Source organism: Anas platyrhynchos, chromosome 4, assembly GCF_047663525.1.
Source record: "Anas platyrhynchos isolate ZD024472 breed Pekin duck chromosome 4, IASCAAS_PekinDuck_T2T, whole genome shotgun sequence".
In the NCBI taxonomy this organism is placed as follows: Eukaryota; Metazoa; Chordata; class Aves; order Anseriformes; family Anatidae; genus Anas; species Anas platyrhynchos.
Window position 1 is genome coordinate 67,852,019 of NC_092590.1, and position 17,470 is coordinate 67,869,488.

At 39.4% G+C, this 17,470-nt stretch overlaps 1 protein-coding gene across 6 annotated transcripts in view; it reads left to right on the forward strand.

The window, feature by feature from the left end:
- KIAA0232 (KIAA0232 ortholog) overlaps positions 1-17,470 on the forward strand; it is a 67,701-nt gene that overhangs the window by 47,520 nt on the left and 2,711 nt on the right. For all 6 annotated transcript variants that reach the window (XM_038178789.2, XM_038178791.2, XM_038178790.2 and 3 more), the window contains 3 exons: positions 13-3,310; positions 14,436-14,517; positions 16,461-16,558. In XM_038178789.2, coding sequence (XP_038034717.2) covers positions 13-3,310; positions 14,436-14,517; positions 16,461-16,558 — 3,478 coding nt within the window. The remainder of the gene's footprint in view (positions 1-12; positions 3,311-14,435; positions 14,518-16,460; positions 16,559-17,470) is intronic.

Here is a 17,470-nt window from a genome sequence, read left to right on the forward strand (position 1 = left end):
TATTGCTTTCAGGTACTATGAAGCGTTTCCTCCTCTTTCTGAAAAGCCAGTTTGCCTGCAGGAAATTATGACTGTATGGAATAAATCCAAAGTATGCTCTTACTCTAGCTCCTCATCTTCATCCACTGCTCCACCAACTAGCACAGATACATCTTCTCCAAAGGACTGCAATAGTGAAAGTGAAGTAACTAAAGATAGAAGTAATAAAGTACCTGCCACTGTACAAGAAAGAACCCAGCAGAAGAAAAGTAAAAACGAGAAAGAAAACAAGTTTAGTAACAATGCTGTTGAAGATAAGCCTGTTTTGTACAAAAAACAAGTCCGACATAAGGCTGAGGGAAAGATGCGTCCTCGCTCCTGGTCTTCTGGGTCCAGTGAGGCTGGCTCAAGTTCTAGTGGTAATCAAGGTGAATACAAGGCATCGATGAAATGTATAAAAGTAAGACATAAAACAAGAGAGGTTCGAAACAAAAAGGGGCGTAATGGGCAAAGCAGGCTTGCAGTGAAATCTGGTGAAAAGGCTGATAGAAAAGTCCACAGCGGAAGCAGTAGCAGCAGTAGCAGCGGGTCCATCAAACAGCTGTGCAAAAGAGGTAAAAGGCCATTAAAAGAAATTGGAAGAAAAGAAGCTGGCGGTAACGATGGAAAAGATTTGTATTTAGACAGCAGAAATGAAAAGGAATATAAAGAAGAACCCTTGTGGTATACTGAGCCGATCACAGAGTACTTTGTTCCTCTTAGCAGAAAAAGCAAGCTGGAGACTACGTACCGCAACCGAGAAGATATATGTGGCGTAACATCAGAGGCTGTAGAAGAGTTGTCTGAATCAGTGCATGGTCTTTGTATTAGCAACAATAATATTCATAAAACATACCTCGCAGCAGGTACTTTCATCGATGGTCACTTTGTAGAAATGCCTGCAGTTCTAAATGAGGATATTGACCTCGCTGGGACCTCAATTTGTTCTCAACCGGAGGACGACAAATATTTAGATGATGTTCATCTATCAGAACTAACGCACTTCTATGAAGTGGATATTGATCAATCCATGTTGGATCCTGGTGCCTCAGATACGATGCAAGGGGAGAGTCGGATTTTAAATATGATTCGACAAAAGAGTAAAGAAAAAACTGATTTTGAGGCAGAATGTTGCATAGTGTTAGATGGAATGGAGTTGCAAGGGGAAAGTGCAATATGGACAGATTCGACCAGCTCTGTTGGTGCTGAAGGGTGGTTCTTGCAAGACCTTAGTAATTTAGCTCAATTTTGGGAGTGCTGTTCATCTTCTAGTTCTGGTGATGCGGATGGGGAAAGTTTCGGAGGAGATTCTCCTATCAGATTCTCCCCCATCTTAGACAGCACAATGCTTAATTCACACATGCTTGCTGGCAATCAAGAGCTCTTTTCAGATATTAATGAAGGGTCTGGTATAAACTCTTGTTTTTCAGTGTTTGAAGTGCAATGCAGTAACTCTGTTTTACCATTTTCTTTTGAAACACTCAACTTGGGAAATGAAAATGCAGATTCTAGTAGCACTGCTAATATTCTTGGGAAAACACAGTCTAGATTGCTAATATGGACCAAAAATAGTGCCTTTGATGAAAATGAACACTGTTCCAATCTTTCAACAAGAACTTGTAGTCCATGGTCACACTCTGAAGAAACACGTTCAGACAATGAGACTTTAAATATTCCGTATGAAGAATCCACGCAATTTAATGCAGAAGATATTAATTATGTAGTTCCTAGAGTGTCTTCAAGTTATGTAGATGAAGAAATTCTAGACTTTTTGCCAGAAGAAACCTGCCAGCAACAAGCTAGAACTTTAGGAGAAATGCCCACTTTGATTTTCAAAAAAAAATCTAAGCTAGAATCTGTCTGTGGTATTCAGCTAGAACAAAAATCAGAAAGTAAAGACTATGAAACTACACAAGGGTGTAGTGAAAGCAGTCCACATGGAGATGGCTACAGCTCAGGGGTTATTAAAGATATTTGGACAAATATGACAGACAGAAATTCTGCAGCAATGGTAGAAATAGAAGGAATAGAAGATGAATTGTTTTCAACTGATGTAAATAACTATTGCTGCTGTTTGGATACAGAAGCAAAAGTTGAAACCCTCCAGGAGCCCAATAAAGCAGTGCAGAGATCAGAGTATCACCTTTGGGAAGGTCAAAAAGAGAATTTAGAGAAGAGAGCCTTTGTCTCGAATGATTTATCAAAAGTAGATGGTGGTGACTACACTACACCATCGAAACCTTGGGATGTTAACCAAGATAAAGAAAACTCGTTTATACTTGGTGGTGTGTACGGGGAGCTGAAAACATTTAACAGTGATGGAGAATGGGCGGTGGTGCCACCTAGTCACTCAAAAGGGAGCTTATTACAATGTGCAGCTTCTGATGTGGTGACGATAGCTGGTACAGATGTTTTTATGACTCCAGGTAACAGCTTTGCCCCTGGTCATAGGCAATTATGGAGGCCATTTGTATCATTTGAACAGAATGAGCAATCGAAGAGTGGAGATAATGGATTAAATAAGGGTTTCTCTTTTATCTTCCATGAAGACTTATTGGGAGCTTGTGGTAACTTTCAAGTTGATGAACCAGGGCTTGAGTACTCGTTCTCTTCCTTTGACCTGAACAATCCATTTTCTCAAGTTCTTCATGTAGAGTGTTCGTTTGAGCCAGAAGGAATTGCATCTTTCAGCCCTAGTTTTAAACCTAAGTCAATTCTGTGCTCTGATTCAGACAGTGAGGTTTTACACCCCAGGATATGTGGTGTTGATCGAACGCAGTACAGGGCTATACGGATTTCTCCGAGGACTCACTTTCGCCCAATTTCTGCATCTGAACTTTCTCCAGGTGGTGGAAGTGAGTCAGAATTTGAGTCAGAAAAAGATGAGGGAAGTATTGCTGTCCCTTCTCAAGTAGATGTGTTTGAGGATCCGCAAGCCGATCTCAAACCTCTGGAAGAAGATGCAGAAAAGGAAGGGCATTATTATGGAAAATCAGAGCTTGAATCTGGAAAATTCCTTCCCAGATTAAAAAAGTCTGGAATGGAGAAGAGTGCACAAACGTCATTGGATTCCCAAGAAGAATCGGCTGGGATGTTGCCAGTAGGAAACCAAGATCCGTGTTTAGAATGCAGTATGAAAGAATCCCTAGATGGGAGGGCGATGGAGAGCTCTAAAGTAAACTGCAGAATAGTGGAGCCTCGTGAGGAGACTAGCAGGTTTTGCAGTTGTAAAGCAGGGTGCCATTTCCCCACATACGAGGATAATCCTGTTTCTTCAGGAGAGCTTGAAGAGGTATGTGGATGTGTAAAATTATGGAATTTGCAGCTAACAGCTGATAACCAGCAGTTCACCATGTGACAGTTCAATTTAAATGATTGTCATTATATAGCTCTCTAGAAAAATGTAGTTCCATAGAAACATGGGAGGTTCTGCCTGAACATCAGGAAACACTTTTTGTGCTGTGAGGGTGACCAAGCAATGGCACGGGTTGCCCAGAGAGGTGGTGGAGTCACCCTCCTCGGAGGTACTCGGAAGCCGTCTGGACATGGTCCTGGTCTACCTCCTCTTGGTGGCCCTGCTTCAGCAGGGGGGTTGGACACGATGGCCTCCAGAGGTCCATTTGAACCTTGGTCATTCTGTGGTTCTGTGAAAAAAATTAAGCATCTTCAGGCGTTACAGTGTCATCTTGCATAGCTTTAGAAATATATGCATGTGTACACTCGTGTGACTTTACAGTCTGTTTACCTGAAGTTTTTAGTTTTTTTCTGATTTACATATGTTGAAATGTACATAAATTTTGAATAGTGAGATATTACTGAATTTGATTCAAGCCTATTTTAAAACACTGAAGAGGAAAATATGAAGTCAGTCTTTTCAATATGAATTTCAACATGAATTGTGATTACTTCCAAGTAGAAGACTATGGAGTTGAATTACCGCATGTAAACTTAAGCAAAGAAGGGTTTCTAGAAAGCTTTAATTAATCTGAAAAATAGTGTTCTCCTGTTGATGTTAGACACAAAAATAAATAAAACATGGATGCAAAATGTACATTGCTACTGCATCACTGTAAGGAGGCCTCAGTCTAAGACTTAAGCCCAGAATTTTGTTTCAGGTCATAGTAGTCATAGGTTAAGTAACGATCAAGAGCAAAAACTCTTCCAGACATAAATAAATAGCCAAGTCTGTCTTGCTGTTCATTCCTTTTGCTCTTGAGAGGAAAAAAAAAAAATAATAATAATAATAAAAAAAAATTGACCTGCAAAATCATTTCATTGAGTGGCCAGCGCAGAGAAATTGTCTGGATAGTTAGCAGGTGGATCTTACTTTCTCTTTTTCCTCTTCAGTCTCTTCTTACGCATACTTGGCAGTTGTAGCACCTCCATTGGGAAGGCATTCTTTATGCTTTTAACTGGAGAGTTGTGCCTTGTGTTGTGCTGACTGTATGCTCCTCAATTACAAGTTCAAATTGCTAATTCATATATGGGAAAGCTAACCATTTTCTCGCTAAAACTAAAGCTAACCTTTCAGTTGAATGAAAACTGAGTTCCTTATTTTGCTTCTTGCCCATTTGTTTCTCCTCTCATTCACCTTTAAATTGATTACTATTCCTGCTTCTCTTACCAGTGTCAGTAAGTTGTTTTCTGCTGCTTGTACAAGAAAATCAAATAATTGTGGTTCCTGTTTCCCTGGAATTTGGGGATTTTCTGTGTTTGTGCCAGGCCTTGCAATAAAAGTCACCAAAAAAACATGAGCAAACTTAGGCTGTACGTCAGAAGAGATTCTGGAAATTACCTTTTACCAGGCAAACAGAATCTAGCTTTATCATACAGTAGGAGGTAAGGTAATAAATGAATAAATGGTATAATGCACTTACCTGTGATAGTGAGAGACTGAAGTTCCTTCCAGCCTCTTTACAGATCTCCTTTCTGGTTGCTTAGTGCTCCACAAGGATGCTCATTCTTGTCTTTTCTTCAACTACTTACCAATACAAGAAAGTAGTACATTTCTGGTATAGGATAAGAAGTTTACAGTGGTTACGGAGTTTATAGTAGCCATGAGGCTTGAAAAAAAACTTACTTACTTACTGAAATTTCCAGTATTCTGTGTTCCTTAAGCTCCGTACAACAAGAAGCAAGCCAACTGCTTCCCGTGTTCAGGTCAAGTAATTTTATAGAAATTTTAATTGCTTCAAAACTAAAAGCTACTGTTAAGTGCAAAGGGCCAACAACTATCTTGGCAGTTTGTACTCCAATTTGGTTTGAAATTAAGCTCTTCCTAGGGGGCTTGAGGAGCTTCGTTACAACTTAAACTCAGAAAGACTGGGTTAACCAGACATCCTATATCTAGTGTGTCTCAAGAGGATGCGTACGTACTCTGAGCTTTTCCAAGAGCCATTAGTGTGCATCTGAAGTTAATTGGCTTTTTGGCTTGAGATTGGAGTTACATCTATTTGTAAAAGAGAAATTTTATAAGCATTAAAACAATACATTCTAGTGTGTTGGTTATGAAGTAAACTTTGGTCAGTAAAGATGATTATTATTTTGTGCCCAGGAATGGGTGTCACACAATTAGATCTTCTACATGTGAACTTTCTGTAAGAGTAGGAGTATTTTCCTGGGCGTTGAATTCAATATAAAATACGTAGAATCAGAACAGTTTAGGAGGGGCATTCCTCCTTGACACCCCATACATATATGCATGGGAAAAAGAGTTTTACCTTGATCAGATGCTTGAAGAGAATTGACTGATTAGTAGAGATGAATATTTGTAAAGTATTTTTAAATGAGGCTTTCATGCTTTGTTCTATTGACTTCTGATAACATCTAAATGTGTTGTTTTAACTCGCTGTTACCCAACAAAAGTTTGTCGTGTTCTGAGATACAGGTTTCTCCAACGTTTTGCATAAGTAATGGACTTGAAAATACTAATGTAGACCATGGTGTAATAGTGGATTGAATATGTTTTGTGTCACACTAACTTGAATTCTATACATGCTGTGCAAATACACATCCTGGAATACCTTCCATTTATAAGAATGTACGAGAATCTTATTGAGTTTCCTCCCTCGTACCTTCTTTAGTAGAGTTCTTCTTCAGGATTATAGCATGTTTTGCAGCAAGAATTTGGTGATAGATCCTGGAGAAGTTATTCAAAATCAAATTATATTTCTATACCTAGCCCTGAGATTTAACTTTAAAAAAAAAAAAGAAAAAAGGTGGGGGGAGAGTGTTGGGGGACACTGAGGTACAATCCTTTTTCTTCCAAGTAAATGCTCTTACCACTTAGCTCTGGAGTAGTAGGTAAGTATGCTCTGTGGTCCAGTTGATGGCCTGTAACTAGTAACGCTGAAACTCTTACCAATAAATGTTGTATGGACTCTGATCTAGTAGGTGTGCCTAAGAATGCTTCTATGCTTATACTGCTGAGTCCTTGACATAGATAAAGGAAATTGTGGGTTCTGTTGGGATCGTTAAAACAAATTTCTGAAGTCTGAATAAGCCAACAGTGCCTGTGGGGCTAGGAAATTTGATTGGCAAAGGCACGTAAGTGTTTATGGATCTTGTGACTAAATTGGCGTGTTAGATTTGGTGAGGTGCTGTGTTTGACTGGAGTAATGCAATGCCAGTATCTAACTTTTGTACGAAGGACTGGTGGGAGAGAAAGGGAGGAGGGGTGCCTTGCATACGGTGGTTCTGAGAATAGTGTATGGGGTAACCTGCACTAAACCACCAGGGAGGTTTGCAGGAGAATCAGGTGGAAAAGCACAGAGTCATGCATATACAAAGCAAAGTACTGCTTTGTAAAAGGGTTAATAATTGTGGGGCTACCTGAGAAAGGATTGGTCCGGATAGTTCTGATACGTGCAGATCATGGCAGATGATGAAAACAGCTACAGAGACTCCAGGCTCTAACTTCCTGATTAATAAGACAGAATTTGTTGAGATTTTGAAAGATGGAAGCCTTTTATAGGAGAGGGACCTTAAAAAGACAGAGTTCACCGTGTTGGTATAAAAGTCATAATAAAATAATATGTATGAAGTAAGACAAAAAGGTAAAGATTGGGTCTGCCTCTAAGTCCTAGAAGTAAATCAGGCGCAGAAAATTTCTGAAGAAGGATTTTTTTTGAGACACACAGTGCACGAGCTTGGAAAACTATGAAATGGTAATGACAAAAGGGTGCTGTTTCATGCTTTTTCTGGTCATTGTTTGAATTCTTGATGAAAAGACAATTGACCAAGCAAAAGAGATGTAAAGATTATAAAATTACACTGGTTTTGCCAGTCGTAGGAATATTCAGCTAAGTATCCCAAGGAGCAGCAACTGATTTGAAAACAGTCTAGAAGAATACTTGTCTGAGAACACACAGAAGGTAGAAGACGCAGAAAAGGCAAGCACATTTCTATCTTTTGAAAGAAGGAAAATGGAACAAGGGTATTGCCAATGACTTTTAAGTTAGGTGAATAAATGTTTTAACCAGTAAACGGCCTGGATGCGCCAATAAGTGTAGAAGTTCTTAAGTATTGGCTTGACAAAAAGAGATTGTGCACTCAAAGTAACTGTCACTGGCTTACTGTTATTCTGAAAGTATTTCTAGTGGACAAGGGAGATCATTAATTTTGTGGTTTGGGGAGTAAAAAACATGTTTATGAAGATCCCTGATGATATCAAACTTGGAAAGCCTACAGTTATCCTGGAAGACAGGATTAGAATCAAAAGGCTGTTAAAATGGAGAAAAGATCTGAAAAATAAAATGCAATCCAGCATGGGCACATGTGAGCTTCTGAAGAAAAAATAATCCCTTTCACAAACACAGCATGAGGAGTGACAGGCAAGGAAATGATGCCTAACAGAAAAGCACCTTCAAGCGTATCATGAGCTGAGCGTAAATCAGCAACGACACACTTTGCAGAAGACAGCAGCAACATTGTGATCTATAAATAGGGATGCCCTTCTGTAAGAGGGGAAGTAATTGCTGCTCTCTAGCTGGAACTAGCAAGCCCTCTGCTGGAGTCCCGTGCTCGGTTTTGATTATCTTCTTTCAAGAAAGATACCCTGAAGAGAGCAACACAAAGATCACTGCTGCTGGAAACAGGGTGAAGGAGCCGAGGTGGTTGTATCTCAAAGAGGAGAAACTTGAAAGAGTACCCAGGAGTCTTGCAGAAGCCGTTTTCACAGTCACAGAAGACAAGGCAAAAGCTGTGCTTGTCCTGTAAGCGCTGGCAGACACGGAGGTGGGTGGGATGGCCTTAAAGCACAGCAAGGGAGACTGCAGGACAGGAATTGTAACAAGAAAATGAGCTCCCTGTAAGGCTTAGCTGTTCTTAGGGAAGCAGTGGTAATGCTGTCTTGAAGAGACTTAGAGTGTAGGCAGGTATCTGCTGGGCATAGCGCATTGCAGCTGATTCTGGCTTTGTGCAAGAGTAGAGACTGGGTGGCCTCCTGGCTTCCCCTACAGATGTTTTTTTAGTGAAATTCCAAAATGAGGTGACTGCCAGGTAGGCTTTAAGGATATGAAGTTTAGATCCTTTGACTGGCTTCTAGAGCCAGATGTGTATCCCCTATCTGCTGCACTAAAATTCGGATCTGATCTTTGGAGTAGCACTTAGTGGGTTCACTGCTGCTGTGACTTCTAAGTTATGCCTTTGTGTTCCCCCCAGTTGTAATGGTAAGCAGAGCAGCGTCAAGGAGATTTGCACTTAAGGATTTTTTCTGTACGGTTACTTACAGACTTTAATTTTTCTGTTGTTGGTTATGAAACTGACAGTCATAACACCTCCAATAACGCTCAAATAATAATGAGGTTTCAGCATTTTGTTCTGTTCAGATTCTGCACCACTCTTGTCACTGCCTTGATCCTTGTCAGTTTGCCTTCTGAAACAGCAGAAATGTGTAATGCTGGTGTTGTCAAATCAGTATCTAAAGAAAGTGCTATCAGTCTTGCAGTGTTTAGATGAGAGTTGGAAAGAAAGGGATTTTAAATTTGGGTAGCAAAGTTTTGCCAAAAGACTTGAGAAAGATTAGTGGAAAAGCTTAAGCCTTTTTTTTTTTTTTTTTAATCCTCTGTGTATTGATTTTGTTGTCCTGATTATTGAAGCAACTTAAATAATCTCAATTGTCCTATTTTGGCACTGTGTAAACGAGGGTCTGCATTCAGGATCTGCTATTTCAGAGTTTAGTCTAGTGATAAAGTGTCAGTTCTGTGTACAAATTGAAAATATTTTGTGTATAGTGAGCTGTATAATGTTGATTAAAGCTACTGAAAAGATAATTTTCTTTAATGCACTGTTTTCATGTTTGGCATCTGTGCTTGTAAAATAATGCAAGCATTACAAATGGTGGCAGCTTAGATTCTTCTAAAAAATAAAAAATAAAAATGCCATCAATATCTTGCAGAAATCTGCAGAAATAGTCAGCTAGCTTGTTTCAGAGTCTACCCCTTTAACATGCTTTATATGTTCATATAACTTAGTATACATATTTACATATTTATGAAAGTCTTAAACAGGACAATTCATGAGCTTGGATTTCACAGTTGCTCAAATCTTCATTGTGTAGAAGTCTTAAAGAAAGAGGGTGGAAAATAGAATCAATGTAGAGGGTTGTGCTTTTGCATTGATAAATACAAACATTTGTTTACTTTGTGAAGTAGATGAGTAAAACTGCAGGGAGGGATGCAAAAATAGAGCTCAAAGGCACACAATGTTTATGTTCAGATTTGTAACATCGGGTTGAATTATATTTATGTTTACTTATGTATTTATAGAAAAGTAAAAATCTAGCTAAGGAAATCTTAGCTACCTGAACCTTTCCCTCTTCTTTTACATTGGTTTTTCAAAAAGAACTTGAGTTCCTTCGCAGCAATGTTTCTGTACTTGAGCAAAACATTCTATTTACATGCAGCCAAACACTGAGATTTGGGGTTAGAATTGTTTTACTAACTGCAATTACAGCCTTTAACCAGCAATATGGAAACAGAATTAAATGTATACAGTGTTTGGAAAGGGCAGTTTTATCAGACAAAAATCAAGTGTGTTCTGTCTCACCTTGGTCACAGTCTTCCTATTTGATTTGGGAAGGCACTATACGTGCTGTTTCCTCCATTCGTAAATGGAAGAGATGGAGGAAGCAACGTTATGTGGAGAGTTGGCACTGCAGGAGAGAAATATCTCTTGAGGTAAAGGAGTGAGAGTTTTGACAGTTGTTTAAGGCTGCCAGAAACAAAGATAGAAGGGACTGAAAAATGTATCTTGTATAGAGGAAAAAAAAATTAAAAAAAATGAGATGGACAAAACAATCTAGCAAAGCTTCTCTTTTTAAAAGCCCTGAAGCTTAAAGTGCCATTGAAGAGTAAGACAAGGCAGCTCGCCTTTGTTTCAAGGGCTTGAGCCAGATGGTCCTTTAAACTGCAAACCCCAGCTCTGAGATCAGGTTTTGATGTACAAAAAAAGCCCGGAAGAGTGGAACAGCAAAAGATTGATGGAAAGGCAGGTGTGGGTGGGCAGAGGGATTATTTGATGCTTTGCATAAATTTCACTCAAAGACTAAAGTTCTGTCCGTGCAGCTTCTCTAGCTAGCAGCTGACTAATCTGCCACGTGAACTTGCCAGGGAGCTTTGCCCCTAACTATAGGGAAGAACTTGTGATGGAAGCAAGGAAATCAGCAGAAATTATTGCCACTTCTCATACAAAATTAAGTGTTAATTCGATATTATTTTTTTTTCTGTTTCTTAACTAGCATTTCCCCTCCTACAGGCTGTTGGTAAGGTTTAAGTTGTTAAGCAAATCCTCAGCCAGTCCTTGGTGGAGAATGAAATGTTTCACACTCATAAATGCTAAGAAATTGGAGAAGTTGCAAAATAAAACATTTTGTATCTGTTCATTATTCCTGGCAGAAGAATAACAAAGTAAATTCCTAATGAGCTGCTTGCATGAGCAATCAAGCTCTTACCTGAGGAGAAATATTTGGGGAAATAAAAAAAAAAAAAAGGGGGGGGGGGAGATATATCTGGGGCTTTGTGGTTGTCTTTTAAATTTGCAACACGAACTTTTTTTGTATTTTTATGTATAAAGAGAGGGGGGGGGAATCCCCAACCCACGTGCCCTGGAGTTTCTCCTACACTTTGTTCCTCACCATTTCCATCTGTACATTTATTGTTCGTGTAGTCAGACCTCATACAGCAGGTGTGATGGAACCAGGTTTGTGGATGGACTGTCATAGCGATGGGTCAGCTTCCTTGAATTCTGCTTTTGTACTTTACACCTAGGCTTTCTCAGCTTTGGTAGTCACTGTAGTGACACTGTAGGGAGTCATACACCTAAATGCCCCTGTCAGAGGTATCCTAAAAAGGTGGGTGTAGTGTCCTGTAGGGAGAAGAGTTTGTTGCCATCAGTGTCAGCATGCCAACAACACCACTCGAATGTGCTGCTTAACAGGCTGCCTGGCGGTCACTGCTGAAAAATTCAGCGTTGGATAACACAGTTGCTTCCTGTAGTGGATATAGAACAAATTATACAAGCAAAACAAGTAGCATAAGAAAATGCTTCTCCTGGGATTCGTTCTGGTAGGCTCAGCTCGGCCAACAGAAGTGGTAACGGTACCAGAGTGGCTTGGCCTTCTCACCAGGTGGATGTAAGGTATTGTGTGGCTGCGTGCTCGCAGGGCAGCTTCATCCCCTGAGGAATTGGTTACTGCTTCCCGTGGCGGTGCTGCAAAGAAAGCAGCAGCACATTAAAGCTGTGCAGAATCTTCCTCAGCTGCCTTATTTCAAGCACATATGTGAGTGGGAGAGGTGAGGAAAAACCACATCTGCTATAGGAAACGCCACTGATGGGGCAGGAAACAATCATTTCTCTGCCTGTTTTCCCCTTTATTCACTTGTATCCTTAGCAGAACATTCAATTGCTATTCCATCACACTGCTAATGATCAAATAACCTGCTTAAAACAGTCATCATCCACTAAAATTAATAAAATCTCTCTTTCATGTTAGCAGCTTTAGCCTGGCTAGGTTAGAGTTGCTTCACTGTAATCAGGTCTTTGAACAGCACTGGCATTCTTAGCTGAAAAAAATAAAATAAAAGTGATACTTGCCTTTATTGCTTTAGAAAGTAAATGTTGGATGTTTGCAATAAATAATACTTTTTTGTATACAAGAGGTTTCATTTGAAATCTTAGCTGAAAGACCTTAATGGATAGCCCTGCTGTTGTATGAAGTTCTTAGGAAGGTTTATTTGAGACAGATGTAAAATTATATTGGGAGGAACAAACGTGAGCTGGTAGCCAATGAAAGGTGTATAAATACTGGTTAAAGTTTTGAGGGCATTTTACTTGTCTTGCAAATTCTTGTATAAATGATAGCAAATATTAAAATGATTTTGTTCTGCTGATGGCTTAACTGTGTGTGGAGAAAGGGACAGAAACAAATACAGGCAATCAAAGAAAAGGATTGAAGTTTGAGTTTCCATGTGTAACTGCAATTCTGACCTCATTACTGCAAATCAATAGAAAATGTGGCCAAAATTAACCAGAATTCAGAGGCAAGAGAAGCTTGCATAACTGTAAGAGAGGGTAGTTTGGGCAATTCCGAAGTCCTCAAGTGATTTTACATGTCCTTAACCAGAGGCTCTAAGCAAAGCCTCAGTTAGCCCATGTCCAGCTGTAACCCACAGGTAACCCACCCGTCAGCCTTCTCTCACAGCTACAGCAAGACCGGGAGTGCCGCAGTCGTTGCAGTTGGTTTGGCCTTGTTGTCTTTGAGCTCTGGGTAAGAGAAAAGTAAAATAAGTATGAACAGTTTTAGAGAGGAAAGAGTGCAACTTGCAGTTGGTAATACTGGTAAAATTTGAGAACAGCTGTTTAGATGGATAGCTGGAAAACTTAAAACATTTCATAAAACACTGGAGGTGTATGTGTGAGAGGAAGGAGGCATACGTTGAAAATGCAGTTTTACCAGAGAACGCCAAATTGGTATTTCGTATTTACTAGATATGGGTGCTTCAAATCACAGAAATGTTGGTGATGACAGATGAGCGATTGTAGTAAACATCTCAGCAGCAGTAGGGAAAAATGGTGTTCTTCAGTGATCATATAGAGTAGACAGCAGCTCCTGCCCCCCATCCCCTCCCAAACAAAAAGGGTTTGGTATTGGCTTTCTTTTTGTCTATGGTTTAATTTCCTCGGAAATTTTTCTCTCTGGAGCTGGGGTTTGAGCTTTTGGATGGTGGTTCCAAAAGGAGAATGTCACGATAGGAAACCAGCATGGGGAATGTCAATATTCCTTATAGAAGAATTTCATGGGGAAAAAAGCTACATCTGGCAGGCACTTCTGAATACAGCACTCTGGAGTTGCTCGTTTGGTTTAAGAGGGACATCTACCTGTTAAAAATGTGTAAGTTCAGGTTCTGTAGGTTCATAGTTCTGCGGTAGCTTAAAGGGGAGCAAAAGGAGGCTCCTTGGTTTCCCGTGCTTAAATGTCCATGGTTTTACAGAGGAGGAAGCTGGGTAGAGAGAGACTGTGTTGAAACTCCTTTGTCAACACTTCAGAGTAGCTAGTAGCAGTGTAGTTTGTATGAATTGTTCCACCTAGCATCTGTAGGGGATGCCACAAGCTGGCATAGTCTTTTGAAGGTCAATGGGGTTACCCCAGATGCAGTCAGAAAACCAGGGACGTGTCTATTGCAACAAGACCAGTATTTTAGCTATGTCTGTTAATTTCACAAGGAAAAGGATCTGGTAAACTTAAACTAGCGTTAAAATACAGCATGGGGAGACTACTTAGGCATAAAAATGTAGATTAAAATAGATAAAAATGTGAGATGAAAATGTAAATAATTGTAAATAAAAATGTGAGCAGATTGAGACAATGTTTTAGTATAAATACAGATCATCAACTAGTTTTTCCTCATGTTGCCATATTAATTCTCTAGACAAAACTTTTTCTTACTGCTTATGGTGATGGTACGGCTAATTCACCCTTCCAGAATTTAAGCTTTAAGTTTTGCTGCTTTCTGTTTACTTCCTTCCCTGTGTTGTTTTACACTGAACTATTTCTCATGTTGGCTAATGCTGTTTCATTACGTCACTGTAATTTTCACCTCTTGATACCTGTGTGTTCTCGCTAAGATTATAAAGCGTAGAGCTGGAAATCACGTTTTTGTTCTGGGTTTGTACAACTCTGTATCGGGACAGTACGAGCCCTTGAGTGGGATTCATACTGGCAGTAATAGTTCAGGTAATGGCTGTAGCCTGACAGTCCTTTCCCATTAGTGTTAGAAATTGAACAGTGTGACCTATGCTACCTAGCAAATTGGTTGTAACACCAGAGTTCCCTCCTTTACGTGTAAGTATATTATTTATGGCATAATGAAGCATGATTATTGTCTAAACCGTTTCCTATATTGAATACTGATCTGCAGAGAATGAGTGGCAGCCAGGAAAAGCAATGCTGGTGGGAAAAGGCGCTCTATTCTCCCCTTTTTCCTGCATCGCAGTGTGAAGGTAAGAAGCTGTGCATGTTCAAACTAACTTGCTCTTGCAACCATGCTAGAATTTGTTAGTGGTCTTTGTTATGGATACGAATTGTTGCAGATGAATTAGAACTGTCATTTGTATTAATAAATAAATAAATAAATAAATGTTCATAGTAATCTGAGAGAGAGCTGCGATGCTTAATTTGCTTTTGTCATCTCTAACATGCTTTAAATAGTTCTTGAACAAACGTGCTTTTAAAATGGCCTTACCATTTTTTCAAATTCACTCAATTCCAGAGCTTGGCTTTGCACAGGATGTTAACCTCTGACTCTGAAAATACTTCATTGCATTTTTGAGTATCTTTCAACCTGTGTAACATTTTTTAGGCAGCTAATCTTACCAGAATGTGGAAATATGATAACTGTGTTTCCTGGGTTCGTATGAACACCATGCCAGCTATTCAGTGAATGTGTGGAATTTCTCTCAAGCCGGGAAGCAGGGGGATCTGCCTCGTGGCCACTCCTTTCCAGTGACAGTCTGGGAGCCTTTCTGTCCTGTCTTGGTAGGCAGGCTGCTTGTAAGCAAAAGCAGGTGTGCTTCCAGCACTCTCTGTTGCCTCCCAAGAATTTGTAGCATCTGACAGCTGGCCCAAGGCCAGTTTTTTGTGTGGTCACAGGCAAGAATCCAGAGCTTTCTTTTTTTTTTTTTTTTTTTTTTTTTTCCTCTGGGTTTTGCTGCATAACAATTTATCTGTTCGGGGGAGAAGGCGAGAAGATAAACAAAAGCGTTCTGCATGCTGAATTGATGGATATCTGGTGGCTACTGTTTGGCAGAGGCCCAGTGCAAGAAGCTTTTGATCAGAGACCTGGTTCTGTAATAATTTGGAAGCAGATTAGCAAGCAGCTACTGCCGAATTATTTTTAAAGTGCAGCCAACTTTGTGAGTGCCCTCAGTTTGGTGTTCAGGGCAGTGTAGGTTGCTTTCAAAACCTTCTCTGCTTACTGAGCTCCCAGCCATAGAGATGTTTGCTCTGTGAAAGGGATCATGCCTACACGACTTTGATTTGCCTTCTGGCCTCCCATATTAGAAAAATACTTGGTAACTTGAAGGAGTAAAGTTATTTGGTGTCCTCTGAAAGTTTGTTTTCCACGTCGGTAATTGCAGAGATGCCATTGGTGTAATAGCAAATGCAGTGACTCGCGACCTTGAGTATGCATTTTATGCAGAGTAATCCTTTAATTTCTGTCAGTGACTTGTGTCATCTTTTTGCTGACATCTACTGGTGAATTTGCAAACTATCTAGTGTTTCCCCACCTTACTTCAGCAGGGGAAGACAACATATATAGTGAAGTCCAGAACTTGTTTAATACGGTCACAGAATTCCTGTGATGTTGAGGAATTCCAGGATTTCATCTTTTAGACAAAGTTGACCAAAGCTAATGTTGTTCTTCCATAAATCCTTAGTTTTCTGTATGGACAGTTTTATATATGGGCATTGCATGTGACCCATATATATTGATACAATACATGCTGTTATGCATGGAAGTTTACTCTGGTAAATAGAAACTACAGCCATTTACACCAAATGTTTGTTTGGTTTTGAGTTTGTCGGTATCAGGCTGCACTATACTTTGTGTGGGTATAGAAATGTGATCTAAAACACCATGCAGTATCAGAACTGAAAAATGTATGGAACCATTTATGATAAAGTAATTCTTCATCTTTATGTTATTATTTAAAGTATTTTCTTTAAATAGCTTGTTCTGTTTTTATTTGCTTACTCAGGTAAGGCTTGATGAAGTCTCAGTAAGTTATTCTGCTTAGCTCCTTAAGGAAGTCCAGCTAGAATCCCCCACAAGCACAGAGTTTAAATTTAAAGCGTACTTCTGTAGGTGCATTTATTTTGGCTAAATGTAAATAAGTGTTCCTCAAATCTGTTTTTTCTTCCTCTTTTCCTCACGCACTGTAAGAATGTTATACAAATGCCAAGGGAGAGAATGGTGTAGGAGAATTTGCAGATGTAAAGGAAATATCCAATGATGATGAACATCTTTTAGATTTTAATATGGTAAGTTTACCATTGGTTTGGGGGATGTATTTTTGATTTTATAAGGATGTGCCACTGTGTCTTTCTGTTCAGAGTTCTCAGTCTGATCTCAAGTGAAATTCCTACAAAAACCTTCAAAAGCTTTTCTGCCCTTACTTTGTTTTTTAATCTCTTCTGTGTCTTAAGCTTTCTTCTGAAAACTCTACAGAGTGCTGAGCATTGTACTTCTAATAATTCAGTATATTCAGTTTTCTTTGGGAGCACTTGGCTTCTGTGATCTGTGTGTGTTAAACATATGAGTCTTTTTCCTCAACTTCAAATTTCACCAACCATGGGCTGGCTGATATGTGCTATGAAGCCAGAAAGGACCAGTAATTAAAGGAGTAAACATGATGTATGCTGAATTCTGTCCTCCTTACAAGCAAAAACTGATGCACTTAAGTCACTTTTGCTGTAGGGAAAATCTTAATGTACACATGCGCTTACTGATGTACTTTCCAACTGATGTGCTTTCAAACTTGATAGTGATGATAGCAGTTAAATTTAATACTGTGACATGCTTGCTGTAACTTCACTGATTCAGATGAAAATATACTGCCTTTGCTTGAAATACAATTGGATTTATGCTGTTTTCGTGATACTTGATACTTAGTACCAAAACTTGGAGACAGCACGTACAGCATTTTTCTGTTTAAAAAAAAGAAGTGTCAATGACACGCTGAGTTCACTTATGATTCTCTTGCTGTTCTGTGCAAGTCCTAAAGTTAAAGGGCTGTAAAATACCAAGGCCCTACAATTAAAAAATAAAAATCTCACCTTTTTTTCCTGCTGCTCTGTAATCCTTTGTACATAATGGACAAGAGGACATACATAATGGAAAGAGGATAATTTGCCCATGATTATGCGGTTTTTCTTGACCATGTGTAGAACAAT